The following is a 15,191-nucleotide window of genomic DNA, read 5'->3' as shown; positions in this document are numbered from 1 at the left end:
GGCTCTTGGCTCCTCGGACGAGGACCCCCAGAGTGAGGACCCCGACCCCCAGGGCCACGGCCAAGCCGCCGTATACGAGGGGCGAGCGGAGAACCGTGAACTGTTGATCTAGCTGCCGCACCTGCTCCAGCTCCTTCCCCTCGAAGGGCGGGTAGTAACTGTTGACCCAGCCGCCGCTCCCGAACCCGGCACTGAACCCGGCAAGGACGAAGTAGGAGGAGATCACGCACATGAGAACCATCCCATTCAACAGCACCTCCACTATCTGCACCACACCTGGGGAGAGAGAAACCTCAGTAGTTACACATGCAGGTAAACCAAGGCACAGTGCTCACCGAGCACCAACTGCCCACACAGCCCTGAGCAACTGTCAGGCGTAACGACGCTAAGCGGGCTTCTCTGGGGAGTTAAGATTTAATGGAAGAAGTCGAGGAACACAGTCATACAGAGTCGCAGAGCAAGTGGCAGGAACCGTGACCATAACGGACTCGAGTCTGTGAACATACAACAATCCCACGCGAATTCGGTCCCATGCCATTTGTGCACTTGAACAATCTGGTTCTAAGGAAATGATGGGGGGTGGGGGGACAGACAATATCTCGAATTGCTCAAAGTCCCCAAACCCAGTGGTGGCCAGGCCCCGGACAAGCTACCCAAGCTCTATTAAGGTAGCAGAGAAACGCCCATCGTGCCCCATCAACCTAGCCCGGTTAAGGCCCATCGGCTTGCCGGTCGTGTCCGCGGCCCAACCCACACGCATTCCAAAGAAGCTCTGGAGGAGGTGGACGCGGGCCTGGGCTGGGGCCTTGCCTTTCAGTCTGGGCGGTGCTTGCTGAGAATCGCTGCATTCTTTGCGCTTGAAATGTTCGAGCCAAAAGCCGCTCCCCAAAAATCACCAGACACAGACACGATTCTTCATGAGTGGGGGACCTGCCCCGGCCCCTTTCTTTCAAAAATGGCAAAGCATTCATGGTCTCTCCATCCACCTCCTCTGGTTCTTTCATTTTCTGCTGCACCCAGGCGACCCTTACTATGCCTCGTTTTTTATAAAGGATTTTTATGGCCACTAAACTGTTAATTGAGGGAGGAGCAGTAGGTCCTATTTTTAAGCTTCTATACAATTCCGCCTCCCCCAAGTGGCTTTCTCCAGTTGATTTTCTCCTCCCCAGGCCGTGCCCTTCCCAACAACGACCTCAGATGCCATTCCAGGCTTACCTTCTCCCAATCCCCGCAGCATCCCTGGACATCGCCTTACCCACACTACTGATTTGGTTAAGCACTTACTCGAACACCTCTATCCATTCTCTTCCTTCTACTTTATTTAATCTTTCCCCTGCTAGACGGTAAACTCCTTGAGGGCATGGCTCAAGTCTAACTGACCTGTACTCTCTCCCCCACCGTTTAGTTCAGTGCTCGGCACACAGTAGACAGTCGATATCGACTGTCTTCCTAGCTAAAGGACGAGACGTGTTCGGGAACACACAAAATCGGAGCTTTGAGGGGATGAGAGGCTTGTGGGGTAGTTCTTTGGCGTTAAGAGATTCTACTCTTACCAGCCCACCAAACTCTTAACGCCTCACTCCCGCACCTTCATTTCTCCATGATTAAATTCTGGCGTCATTCACGTGGTGTTTTGTTTTTCATTTCTCCGGCCGAAAGTATAGCGTTCGGGGACCATTATAGGATTCTGAGGCTAGCGTAGGTTCCAGACTGGATCTGCTTAAGGCAGCTGTGATTAGAAAGAAGTAAGCAGACAGGAGGATTCCCTTGGGGGTGTAGCTTTCAGTGGACCTCAGAAGACACCAACCGGAAGTGAGCACAGTCTCCCTTGAGCTCACCGAGAACCGTGCACCACCGCAGACAGACTTTCTCCTTATTAGTCGGTAAGACGGGTCTCTCGAGCCCCAGGTACAGGGGTCTCTAAAGACGGCCAACAACCTTCCACTACAAAAAAGTACGCCTCTCTGTGCCTTAATTCAGTCCGGCGTCCCTCAGCCGACGATCCCACCCGTGTCGGCTTCAAGAGCCTGGGGTTCTCACGGAGAAGAGAGGCAGAGTGAGAGAGCTCTTCCGGAGCCGGTACCCCCGACAGGAAGATCGTACAACTCGGGCATTTCCACTGGCCGCTTCTTCTTCAGCCCTCGGACTTTTCGGTATCCCCTGACGGCCAAGACGGCGCTGAGGACGAAGGCCACGATGCTTACGGCAGCAAAGAGTCCGGCTCCGATGTCTCCCCCGTGCAAGCTGCAATTGAAGCCATTGTAGCCTTTGCTCTGATAGAGCTGTTCCCGCTCTCTGCACACGGGAGAATCGTAGGCCGCCGCGAGGTGGCGGAAATAGAAATACAAAGCCGGCACGTAGCCCACGGCGATGAGCCCGTCCAGCAGGGCTTCCAGCACCAACCACGCCGGGCAGTGCCAGGGCACCCGCAGGACGCCCAGCAGAAGCAGGAGGCAGCAGAAAGTCATGAGCGCCCCTCCGACGGCCATGGCGACCGTGACCGTGGGCAGCTTCAGCTGGTAGAACTGGATGTCCAGCTGTTGGGCTTTCTCCCCATCGGCGCCATGGAAACCACTGTAAGCCCCTCCGTACTGGTAGTAGTAAATGCCCCCCAAGCTGGTGATGCCCGTGTAGCCCCCCGTCGAATTGTAAGACATGGCGCCGCAGGACAGGATCAGCAAATTCAGCAGAACTTCCACCATCTGGCAGCAAGCTGCAAAGATCAAGAAGCGAAGGGCGTGTTACGGTTTTCAGGTGACTGCATTTTGCCCTTCGCTTCTCTTGCGGCTTTCCCGTGCGGCTCACATCCCATGCCCCCTCTCCTTCACCCATCTTCCCCTGGGAATGCCGGAGTAGCCAAAGGTTCATCAAGAGCGATCCCTGAGGTGGCGAGGTGGCTGACCGCTGACCGCAGGGTAGCCTCAGTGGCTCTGCCGTCTTAAGAGAGGAACCGTGGAAGAGCAAAGCAGCCTAGAGCCCCACAAGACGTCCTGAGAGCCAGCAGGGGAGGAAGGACTGGGCCAGTCAACTGAAAGCCACAGACCCGAGGCAGAACGGGAGCCGGTGCCCGGGATGCAACGGGACGACAGGCAGTCTCACTTCTAGAATGGCTGGCCAGCCTGAGGGTTAGAGTTCAGTCGGTCTCCAATCCCGCGGGGGTTACGCTGCAGACTAACCAACCCCACGTGAAGGAAGACTCGCAATGTAGCGCGTTCCTTGGATCGCTAACGGTTTCTGCTGACACCGCCTCGCGTTCTATCCGGACAGACACTCACCATCTGAAGGCCGTTCCTAAATTCCTCAACAAAATTCTATCCAAAACGCAAAGTGAGGACATGTGCCATCACATAGGTGTATTTCACTGCTACGTGAGCGATTCACTTAACTTACCTCTGATAATTACGGTACTCGGTAAGCGCTTACTTTGTGCTAAGCACTGTTCTAAGCACTGGGGTAGATAACAAATTAATCAGGTTGGACACGGTCCCTTGTCCCACACGGGGGTCACAGTCTAAGTAGGATGGAGGAGGATTTAATCCCCATTTTACGGATGAGGTAACCTAGGTGCTTAGAAGGTAAGTGACTTGTCCAAGGTCACTCAGCAGACATGAGGCAGAGCCAGGAAAATAATAATAATGATGATGGCATTTGTTAAGCGCTTACTATGTGCAAAGCACTGTTCTAAGCACTGGGGAGGATACAAGGTGATCAGGTTGTCCCATGTGGGGTTCACAGTCTCCAACCCCATTTTACAGTTGAGGGAACTGAGGCCCAGAGAAGTTAAGTGACTTGCCCAAAGTCACACAGCTGACAAGCAGCGGAGCTGGGATTTGAACCCATGACCTCTGACTCTCCAGGCCGTACTCTTTCCACTAAGCCACGCCGCTTCTCAGGTCCTTTGGCTCCCAGGTTCGTGCTCCTTCCACAAGGCCATGTATGCTTCTCCACGAAGCAGTGAAACAGCGTAGCCTAATGGATAGAGCAAGGGCCTGGGAGTCAGAAGGACCTGGGTTCTAACTCGAGCTCTGACACTTGTCTGCTGTGTGACCTTGGGCAAGTCATCTCACTTCTCTGGGCCACAGTTAGTGGTAAAATGGGGATGAAGACTGTGAGCCCCATTTGGGACAGGGACCGTGTCCAACCCGATGTGCTTGTATCCAGGCCAGCTCTCAGTAAAGTGCCTGGCACAGAGTAAGCGCTTAAATACCACAATTATTAGTACTATTATTACGACTCGGTTTCCTCATTTGTAAAAGGGGGGTTCATTTTACAGATCTCTTCTCCGTCCCCCTTAGAATGTGAGTCCCAAGTCAGGCAGGGACAGTGTCCGACCTGATAATCTTGTATCTACTCCAGTGCTTAGTACAGCATCTCCTGACACAAAGTAAGCGCTTATTTACCATAGTGATTATTACTGTTTAAGCCTCAGGCAAATTGAATCAGTTTCTCACAGGGTCTCACACCTTGCCTAGCAGACCCAGCCAGAAAACTCAGGGGCCTCTGTCTCCAAAGCTCCCTAGGCCACAACTGCTTTATACTTAAGGAGGATGGGAAGGACTGGGGATGGAGACAGAATCAGGAGTAAAGCAGTGAAGTAGCCCGAGAAGGGCCGAGCCCGGGGCCAAGGAGTCAGAGGGCCTGCGTTCTAATCCCGGCTCTGCCGGTTGCCTTCTATGTCACCTTAGGCAACTCGCTTCATCTCTCTGTGTCTCAGTTTCCTCATCTACAAAATGGGGATTCAATATCACTCTCCCTCTCTCCTTTAGACGCTAACCAGATAGGATATAGTCCCTGCCTCAAATGGGGCTCACAGTCTACCCCATGCTTAGTACAGCGCTAGACATAGATTAAGCACCTGAATTTTACAAGAGGGGAGGCATCAAGGTCCCCGGAGCTGTGAGGAACTCCCCTCCTCCCCATAGCGTGGATCCCTCCCCACAAGTGGGGTTGGCAGGGGGAGAGGGGGCGAGGGGTTGGGGAAACGGAGGATTGGACCTCCTTCCCTGACCTCAGGGTTCCCGCTCCTGCCAACCCCTCTGGCGCTGTTCAAACCAGGCTGTCAAAGTGGCCCAAGGCAGGGAGGGCTTAGGCCCGTCCCACACACCCCTCCTCTGGACACACCTCCCCACTCCCAGCTGCCACAAAGGAGTTCTGCAAGGGAGCATCACCTGCTCATTTTAACATAAAAGATCCTCCTACAGTCCTGAAGGACACACCCGAACACAGACACAGATGGACCTTTCCTCACCGCTGAGGGAGGCTGTCAACAGGAACCTGGCTTTTCCCTCCTCTGAGACCTCCCAAGATCGGGAGAGTTCTTGTACCAGATTCCCTGCTCTGAGGACGGTGACCGCACCTCTCTATTAGACCGGTAAGTCCTGGGGTATTCGCTCCGTCTAGATAGACTGAGAGCCCCGGCCCATTTGTGTAGGACATCTAGAGGAAAATCAAGACTTCATCATACGGGTCGGAGTTCTCAGACAGTTCTCTTACCTGGTCCCAGACAGAGGGTAGGGCACGGGAAGCAATGGGAAACCTACCGGCTCCTGCCGCCCCGGCCAAGACAGCAGGCACCTCCAGGGGCCAAGGGGAACCCTGCCTCCAAATCCTAACAGCTTAAAATCCCTAAAGACCTGCATCCCACGGGGCTCTAGGAGGGTAGGACGCCGCAGCGCAGGCCCTAATTTGTAGAGCCCGTGCCTGGGAATCAGAGGGCCTGGGTTCCAATCCCCCTCTGCCACTTGCCTGCTGGGTGACCTGGGGCAAGATGCTTCACTTCTCTGTGCCTCAGGTAACTCACCTGGAAAATGGGGATTCGACACCTGCCCTCCCTCCTCCCCAGACTGTGAACCCCAGGTGGGACAGGGACTGTGTCCAACCTGATAATCTTGTATCTACCCCAGAGCTCAGTACAGTGCTTGGCCGAGAGTAGGCGCTTAACAAATGCCCCCACTATTACAGTGCTCTGCATACGGTTGGGATTTAATAGATGCTACTCCTCCTCTCAGAAGCTGCCTCAAGTGCCCCACTACAGCAGTGCGGAGCAAGAAAACTTGCACTGACCCTATTCTTTTCTAGGCATTCTAGGCATTCTTTTCTCACGTCTTCATTGAGGCTTGCTTCTCCCTAGGCTCCCTGGGGTTCCCCTTATCCACCCCCCTGCCATAAAGCTGTAAAATGAGTCACAGTTTCAAAGGAAGATCCGAGCCCCTGCGGGTATCCGCATTCCCCAGTTCCGACTTCTGCCCTAAATGACCAAGTCCCCGCTTCCCTAGCCTCCAGTCCTCACCACTCCCTCGGCTCAAGGCTACAGTGCAGTTGGCACACCTGTGCCCCGCGTCTAGTAACTGAGTCAGGAAGGAAAGAAGGGGCAGAGGGCAGGGATACGAACCTTCCCTTTGTCCCGCAAACTGCTCCGAAGCCCTTGTGGGGCGGGGGTGTTCAGGTGATCCGAAGCCCGCGTCGGAGCCCAGAGGTTCCGGGTCCTTCATTCTTCCTGCCCGAGGGGCAGCGACAGTCCCCACCTGGCAGGCCCCTGAGTCAGGCACAAACCACCCGGCCGGGTTCTTGGCAAGGCACACGAGGAAGGAGCTCACCCTATTAAACCTGATCTTCCACCCGGGAGGCTTTGCTGGGCCAGAACTAGGTGGGGATCCTGGTTTCTGAGCCTCCTGGGCAGGGGCAGGAGGTAGAGGGGTCCGGCCTGCATGTCTGCTCCCTCCGTCTCCCCCATCTCACTGTGTCGAGCCACTGCTGCTCAGAGAAGATTCTGTTTGCGCCACTGAGCCCCAGTGGTCTCGGCTAGCTTAGCTGGGCTTCCCGGGGGGGCCCAAGCCACTCCGAATGGGCATCTGTTGCAAGCTGATGGGATTGACGGGCAGTTCTGCCCCGGGGGGCCAAGTCACACCCTGTTCAGGAAGAAGAAAAGCCTTAGGCCCTCCAGGTGCACCTGGCCCTGCCCCAAGAGCCCCAACTTGGTAGGAAGCGTGAAAATGAGACCCTCGAAAGGGCCAGCCAGTCCCAATCCGGACTCCCTGGACCAGAATTGACACCACAGAAAAATAATCAGTTGGCAGTTTCTCACCTCTCCCAGTGCAAAGGTATTGGCATCTGTGGCAATCGAGCAGTCCTTCTGCCTCAGACTCTTCCTCCAGGCCGTAGTACTCCACCTCCTCCAGGCCGGGATGGGGACTTGAGGGAAGATATCTGGCCTCAGGGGGGCCACTGAAACCAAACGCACACACAAGACAGTTAGAGAGGAAGGCAGGAGGTCAGAGACTCAGCAGATGCTGACTTGGTCCGGGACCCAGTTTTTTGTTTCTTTTCCCTATCCATTAAGTGCTTACTATGTGCCAGGTACGGTACCAAGTTGATGGGAGAAATACAAGTTAAACAGACTGGACCCAGCCCATGTCTCAGATTTTACAGGTGGAGTAGCCTCAGAGAAGTGGATCGACTTGCCCAAGATCACACAGCAGACCCGATTTGCTTGCATCACCCTAGCTCTTAGTACAGTCCCTGGCACATAGTAAGGGCTTAACAAATACTGCAATTATTATCGTTACAAGTGGCGGGGCCAGAATTTGAACTCAGGTCCCCTGATTATCCACTAGGCCACACTACTGGGTAGTTGTAACCCAGGGGCTAACCTGCTCCCTCATATTCTTCCTCAACAACAACCAAGCGGAGGTGAGCTGGCCAAAAAAGAGTTAAACTAAAAGGGAAGGGGGAGGGGGGGAGGCTGGGCCACAGGACAACAGGTTAATTAGGTGGCCCACAGGGTGAAAGAATCAAGAATCTGAATGTGAAAAGGGGGCCAGCTCGGGGGCTTAGAAGTGGTGACTGGGGGATAGATTAGCCAGGGACCCAGCAGGGGAAGGAGCCGATTCTACCCCCACTTCACCTGCCCCCTGAAGACACATGGGGCAGGGAAGCTCGTTCTGGTGGAAGGGGAAATTCAGGTTTCCAGAAAACATCTCATTCGGAGAGAGACAGTGGATGACTTGGAGGTTGAGAGCTTCTGGGGTGGGAAGGATGACGGTGGTGGGGGTGGTGGCGTTGACTGAGATGGGAAGTTTAGGGAGGAGTGAGTTTAGGAGGACAGATGAGGAATTCTCTTTTGGATATCTTGTGTCTGAGGGACCAGCAGGTTATCGGAGTTCTGAGCTGCTCAGCCTCCCAGGCGGCTATCAAATCCAACGGCGGGGACTACGCACCACTGTTTGCTATTTGCCCATTTCTGTGTGCACTTGGTATTTTTGCAGTTAATTTAGAAAGCAAGGTTCACATTTTCTTCCCCATTACTTAGTACGATATTTGAATTAATGGTTCTGAACAATCTCAGCATCTGGCTAAACCTTTGTGACTCCCTTTGGATTCAGGTACTTATTTTGACCTCTCAGGGAGGCACCTGGAGAGTTTCCAGTCCTCTACCAGTCTCGACTACGGGAGGGAGAGTCAAGCAGAGGCCTGTCCATTCCCTTCCTAGCTTGGGCAGTGGTTAGAATGTGAAAGGCCATCTGCTATAAGTCAAAACTCACCCGTGCCGGGCAGCAGCGGTGGGGAAGAGAATCGGGGGCGGAGGCTCGAGTTTACTACGCGGAAGGAGGGAATGGTAAGCCACTTCCATATTTTTGCCAAGAAAACTCTATGGATACACTACCAGAACTATTACACATAGAGAGCGGGATGTTCCAGGAGAGATGTGTCCATGATGCCGCTATGGGTCGGAGACGGCATAAGACGAGACTTACTTTGGAAATAAAGGTATCCCCCCACCCCACAATATCACACTGTCTGTCCTCCATTATTTCCCACCAACCTCTGCTCCCTTTCCTTTAGTCTGTTTCCTGATCTCCTTCCCTCTTCACCGCCAACTCGGCAGCCCCTTCTAGCCCTGCAGTTATTCACCGGCCCGAGTGAGCCCCTTAAAGCCCACTGACACCCTCCCACCCATTCTGGAAAAAGTCACTGGACGCTGAGAACAAGTGCTGAGCTGGATGAAGATGAAGGTGGCAGTAGCTAATGCTAGGCCAAGTGTGAAGGAAGGGTTGAGAAGCAGCATGGCCTAGGAAACTGGACTTGGACTTGGACTTGGAAACTGGAATGAATGGGGACAGAAGAAGCCAGCAGGGCCCCACAGGCAGTCGATCAGATATTTTGAGACAAAAAGGAAATCAATTGCACCGAATGAACTGTGTTCCAGGGTTACGGTCAGTCCCTGTCCCTTCCCCTGGTTGTTCCCTAAGGCTTTGCCAACATCTGGCTCCAACTGAGCCCTGCCAATCCTTCTAGGGAGACAAGCTGTCTTTTCTGAACCGAGCCGGGAGGTGTTTGTTCATTCATTCTATCGTATTTATTGAACCCTGTATGGAAAGCGCTATACTATGCGCTTGGGAGAGTACAATAAACAACAGACACACATTCCTGCCCGCAAGGAGCTCACAGTCTAGTGTGGCCCCTCTCCCACAGAACAAGCTCCCTCAGGGTCAGAAAGTACACTTTGGGGGAGGAGGACCACTCTGCCTAACCGACCCCTCACCCACCTACTCTGAGGCTCCTAACTCAGGGGAACACAGTCATCATGTCTAGTGACCTCGGTTGGGCAAATTCTCTGTGCCTCAGTTCCCTCATCTGTAAAGTGGGAGTTCGATACCTGTTCTCTCTCCTACCTAGCCTGTGAGTCCCATGTGGGTAAGGGACGATTTCCAATCTGAACGATTTCCAACCTGATTGTCTTGTATCTACCTCAGCGATTAGTACAGAGCTTGGTACATAGAAAGCACTTATATACGGTTATTAATATGGTCTCCTTTTCTCATCATGAGGTACCACCTCATTCTCACAGTCTGCTGACTGTGTTGCTCCTATTTGGTGAATACCAGGAGGTGGTCACAGTGAACACAGTTTAGAAAATAAAAATAAACACACCGCTAAGACCACCTAGAAACTCTGAGCACTCTAAAAACATCTGCCTCAGTCATCTTTCACCATGAGAAGCAAAGATGGGCAGGAAGGTAGATCCCTGCCCGGACTGAGAGTTTTTAGTCAACCTCGGCCTGAGCTGAGCCCCCAGTACTGAGCGGGGAAAGGGGGAGGCCTGGCCCAGTGCCCAGTCTGTCCTGATGCACGGCTAGATTGATGCCAAGAGGGGACCACGGTAAGTAAGGAAGCTTTTCAGGAACCCACTAGTCCAAAATTCACCCCCTCTGGCCCAAGATGGGGCATATGTGGGCGAGCGTATTAGCCTTCCTGACACGGCTGGAAATGTGTTTTGCCTAATAGAGAAGCAGCAGCCATATGAGCAGAGTTGCGGGCCGGGAGGGTGATAACGCTATTGACCGTTCCTAGACCACCCCGGCCCTGAGCATTGTAGAGCCTAGAGCTAAAGCCCCCAAATCAATGCTATGTAGGCCTGGAGTTGTAACCCCCAAATGCTATGGACAGTCCCCCGTGACCCCGCTGAGGATCGTAGGCCTGGAGCTGTAGCCCTCAAACGCTACGGACAATCCCCTTCCCCGGGCAGTATGGACCTAGGGCCGTTGCCCCCTAAATCTGTGCCCAAATCTCACCAGACCTAATTTCTAAACACAGTTGACCCTGGGCACTACTTTAGGGTGTCCACTCTACTCTTTCTCCTTGCTGTCTATCCACTCTTCTCCCACTCTCCGGGTCAATCAATCAATTGCATGCATTGAGTGCTTTTTGTGTGCAGAGCATTGTTTTAAGCGCTTGAGGGAGTGAACGATAACAAGAGTTGATAGACACATTCCCCACCCACAACACGCTTACAGTCTGGGGGGGGGACAGGACACTAAAATAAATGACAAGTATGTACACGAATGCCGTGGCTAACACTCTTCATTCCTTTCAAGTTAAACTACTCCGTGTGCCTCGGTCTCATCTCTCCTTCACCCTCCCCGCCGCCTGGAATTCCTTCCCTCTTCAAATTTGACAGACCACAGCTCAACCCGTAACGTCCACCTGAAATCATAATCCCTTCAGGAGGCCTTCACTATTCAATCTCTACTCTCCCCAGGACTTTCACACCATCTTTGCAGTATAGTATTCTCCACCTCCATTAGCACTTTTGTGTATTTCTTACAAACCCTATTTCTTAAACACTAACCCAGGTACCTATCCCCCTTTCCTTCTTCCTCCTACCTCCAATTTATTTTAAGCCCCTGTAGATTGTAAATCCATCAGTGGTATTTACTGAGCCCTTCTTGTGTTCAGAGTACCGTACTACACTCTTGGGAAAGCATAGAGTTGAGTCTACTACAGAGACACTATCCCTGCCCACAAGGAGCTTGGAGTCCAGTAAAACAGTGTGATCTGGTGGAAAGAGCACGGGCCTGGGAGTCAGAAGGACCTGCGTTTTAATCCTGGCTCTGCCACTTTGTTTATGGTATTTGTTAAAGTTTATGTGCCAAGCACTGTACTGAGTGCTGGGTTAGATACAAGCTAATCAGGTTGGGCACAGTCAATGTCCTACATGGGGCTCACAATCTCAATCCCCATTTTACAGATGAGGTAACTGAGGCCCAGAGTAGTTAAGCCACTTGTGGTCTCACAGCGGACGAATGGCAGATCTGGGATTAGAACCCGGGTCCTTCTGACTCCCAGGCCCGACTCTCTCTATCCATTAGGCCGTGCTCTTTCTAGACACGGACACAGCACTTGTCTGCTGTGTGACTTTGGGCAAGCCACTTAACTTTTCTGTGCCTCAGTTTCCTCATCTGCAAAATGGGGATTCAATCCCCGTCCTCCCTGCCGCTTAGACTGTGAGTCCCGTGAGGGACAGCAACTGTGTTCGACCTGATTACCCCAACACTTAGAACGGTGCTCGACATAGTAAGTGCTTAACGAATACAATTATTATCATTGTAGAGGGGAGACGGTAATTAAATATAGGGGAAACCGTAGAATATAAGGATATGTACATCTGTGGACTGGGGTGAATATCTACCTAGTATTCATTCATTCAATAGTATTTATTGAGCGCTTACTATGTGCAGAGCACTGGACTAAGCGCTTGGAATGTACAAATCGGCAACAGATAGAGACAGTCCCTGCCCACTGACGGGCTTACAGTCTAATCGGGGGAGACGGACAAAAACAATAGCAGTAAATAGAATCAAGGGGATGAACATCTCATTAAAACAATAGCAATAAATGGAATCAAGGTGATGTACCTCTCGTTAACAAAATAAATAGGGTAATGAAAATATATACAATTGAGCGAATTAACCCCTAGTAGTTAAGGGGTACACGGCCAAGTGCAAAGGCGAGGCAGTGGGGAGGGCAGGTAGGGGAAATGAGAGCTTTGTCAGGAAGGCCTCGTCAGGGAAACAGTAAATTGTTGGAGGGATCTGGGGAGACCGGTGGACTGTCGGGCAAGAATGGAGAAGGCATTCCAGGACAGAGGGAGGATTTAGGCAAGGGGGTCTGTGATAGAGATCTGGGTAGAGCAGGTTGGTGTTAGAGGAGTGAACCGCGCATTGTAGGGGGAGATCAGCGAAGCAGGGTAGGAGGGAGAGAGCTGATTGAGTGCCTCAAAGCCAGCGGCAATAAGTCTGATGGGGAGGTGGATGGGTAAGCAATGGAGGTTTTTTGAGAAGTGGGAAGAGATGGACCGGATGGTTTTTCAAAAAAATGATCTGGGCAGCAGTGGAAATTCCCCGAGGGCAGGGATCACGTCCAATAATTCCACTGATCTCTCTGAGACTTTTTTGCAGCGCTCTGCGCAGCCGGCTCTCGACGGACTATCGACAGATCGACTGATTGACTGTCATCATAGGGACAGGAACTATGGGAACCCAAAACAGAGTAAGTGAAGATTACCACACCCTAACTCAGACCAACGACCCATCATTCTGTCTGGGGACGGGTCTACTGGCGTGGCTCTGTGGGACAGACTGTACCGACTCAAAGATGTGGAAAATGGGGCTTGGTGTGGGTCCAAGGTTCAAGCAGAGGTCAACTCCTGCCCATGTGGGCAGGGATCAGGTCTACCAAGTCTGTTGCATTGTAATAATGATAATAAATGTGGTATTTGTTAAGCGCTCACTATGTGTCAGGCACCGTAGTAAGCACTGGGGTAGATACAAGCAAATGGGGTCGGACGCAGTCCCCGTCCCACGTGGGGTTCACAGTCTTGATCCCCACTTTACAGATGAGGGAACTGAGGCTCACAGAATAGACCAGCCCAAGGTCCCACAGCAGATAAATGGCAGATCTGGGATTAGAACCCACGACCTTCAGACTCCCAGGCCGCCGCTCTATCCACTAGACTATGCTGCTTCTCCCTGTATTCATTCATTCCATCGTATTTATTGAGCTTTTACTGTGTGCAGAGCACCGTACCAAGCGCTTGGAAAGTACGATTGGGTAATAGAGACGATCACAGTCTAGGAGGGGCAGTCTACAAGTCGTACTCTCCGGAGCGCTCGGTACAGTGCTCTGCGTAAGGTCAGGGCTCTGCAAACGAATAACTGCCCCGATGGTACGACAGGTGTGCTGGGAGGCCCACGGTCCAGCCCGCTCCGGGCCCCAGTCACCGGACCCCTTCTTGCACAGAGAAGCAGCGTGGCTCAGTGGAAAGAGCACGGGCTTTGGAGTCAGGGCTCATGAGTTCGAATCCCAGCTCTGCCACTTGTCGGCTGTGTGTCTGTGGGCAAGTCACTTCACTTCTCTGTGCCTCAGTTCCCTCATCTGTAAAATGGGTATTAAGACTGTGAGCCCCACGTGGGACAACCTGATTCCCCTGTGTCTACCCCAGCGCTTAGAACAGTGCTCGGCACATAGTAAGCGCTTAACAAATACCAACATTATTATTATTATTATTGCTCCACCTGGAGGGTCACGGCCGGTTTGGATGGGGCCAGGCCCCCCGGCCCCTCCGGGACCCCTGACCTCCCCGGGGCCCCTGACTTCCATCCCCCTGACTCCCCCCAGGACTCCTGACCCCCGACCCCCTGATCCATCCCCCAGGACTCCTGACCCCCAGCCCCCTGACTCCCCAGGACCCCTGAACTCCAGCCCCCTGACTCCCCAGGACCCCTGAACTCCAGCCCCCTGACTCCCCAGGACCCCTGAACTCCAGCCCCCTGACTCCCCAGGACCCCTGAACTCCAGCCCCCTGACTCCCCAGGACCCCTGAACTCCAGCCCCCTGCCTCCCCTAGGACCTCTGGCCCCAGCCCCTTGATCTCCCCCAGGACCATTGTCCCCCAATCCCCTGACCTCCCCAGGACCCCTGACCTCCCCAGGACCCCTGACCTCCAGCCCCCTGATCCCCTAGGACCTCTGACCTCCAGCCCCCCGATCCCCTAGGACCTCTGACCTCCATCCCCCCGACTCCCCCCAGGACCCCAGACCTCCAGCCCCCCGATCCCCTAGGACCTCTGACCTCCAGCCCCCCGATCCCCTAGGGCCTCTGACCTCCAGCCCCCTGACTCCCCCCAGGCCCCCTGACCTCCATCCCCGACTGTCCCCCCCGGACCCCCGACCTCCAGCCCTCGGCCCCCCGCCCCTCTCACCTGGCGGGGCCTAGGCTTGGCGGGTTCCCGTGGGGCGGGGCGGGGGAGCGGGGGCCAGAGGGTCCGGGGTGCCTCGGGGCTTGGTGGCGCCGGTCCGGGGCCCGGTCCCGCTCCCGGTCCCGCGGGCCGTGCGGGCCGTGCGGGCCGTGGGTCCTCTCGGCGGGGCCGCCCCTTTGGCCCGGGCCGGACCTCTGTCCGTCCGTCCGGCCGGTCCTTTCGGTGGTCCGGTCCCCGCGGCCGGCCGGCCTCCCCTGGCCGTCGGCCCGCCGCTCTCGCTCCCTCCTCGGCGGGCCGGGGACCCGCTCCCTTCCCCGCTCCCGCTCCCGCTCCCGGGGCCTGTGCGGGTCCCGGCCGTCCCGTGCCCGCGGGGCCTCGGCCGCCTCCATGCCCCGCTTCCTCCGACAGAGGGACAGGTGCCCGCCCCGTCCCGCCCCGCCCCGCCCAGGTAAGAGGGGGAGGACCCGAGGGAGGAGGGAAAGAGGAGGAAATAATAATAACAATAATAATAATGTTGCTATTTGTTAAGCGCTTACTAGGTGCCGAGCACGCTTCTAAGCGCTGGGGTAGACACAGGGGAAGCAGCTTGTCCCACGTGGGGCTCACAGTCGTAATCCCCATTTTCCAGATGAGGGAACTGAGGCACCGAGAAGTG

General features: G+C 54.3%; 1 protein-coding gene across 1 annotated transcript; it reads right to left on the bottom strand.

Annotated features, from left to right (window-relative positions):
• Nucleotides 1-1,589: 1,589 nt before the first annotated feature.
• On the bottom strand, nt 1,590-14,925 carry MARVELD3 (MARVEL domain containing 3). Its single transcript, XM_029076090.1, has 3 exons — nt 14,540-14,925; nt 7,085-7,224; nt 1,590-2,713 (listed from the first exon to the last, which is right to left on the bottom strand). Exons 1-3 carry the CDS (start codon nt 14,923-14,925, stop codon nt 2,037-2,039), a joined length of 1,203 nt encoding a protein of 400 aa, XP_028931923.1. The 3' UTR covers nt 1,590-2,036.
• Nucleotides 14,926-15,191: the final 266 nt, after the last annotated feature.

This window comes from Ornithorhynchus anatinus, chromosome 11 (assembly GCF_004115215.2).
Source record: "Ornithorhynchus anatinus isolate Pmale09 chromosome 11, mOrnAna1.pri.v4, whole genome shotgun sequence".
NCBI classification, from domain to species: domain Eukaryota; kingdom Metazoa; phylum Chordata; class Mammalia; order Monotremata; family Ornithorhynchidae; genus Ornithorhynchus; species Ornithorhynchus anatinus.
This window is presented reverse-complemented; position numbering and strand designations above follow the sequence as displayed.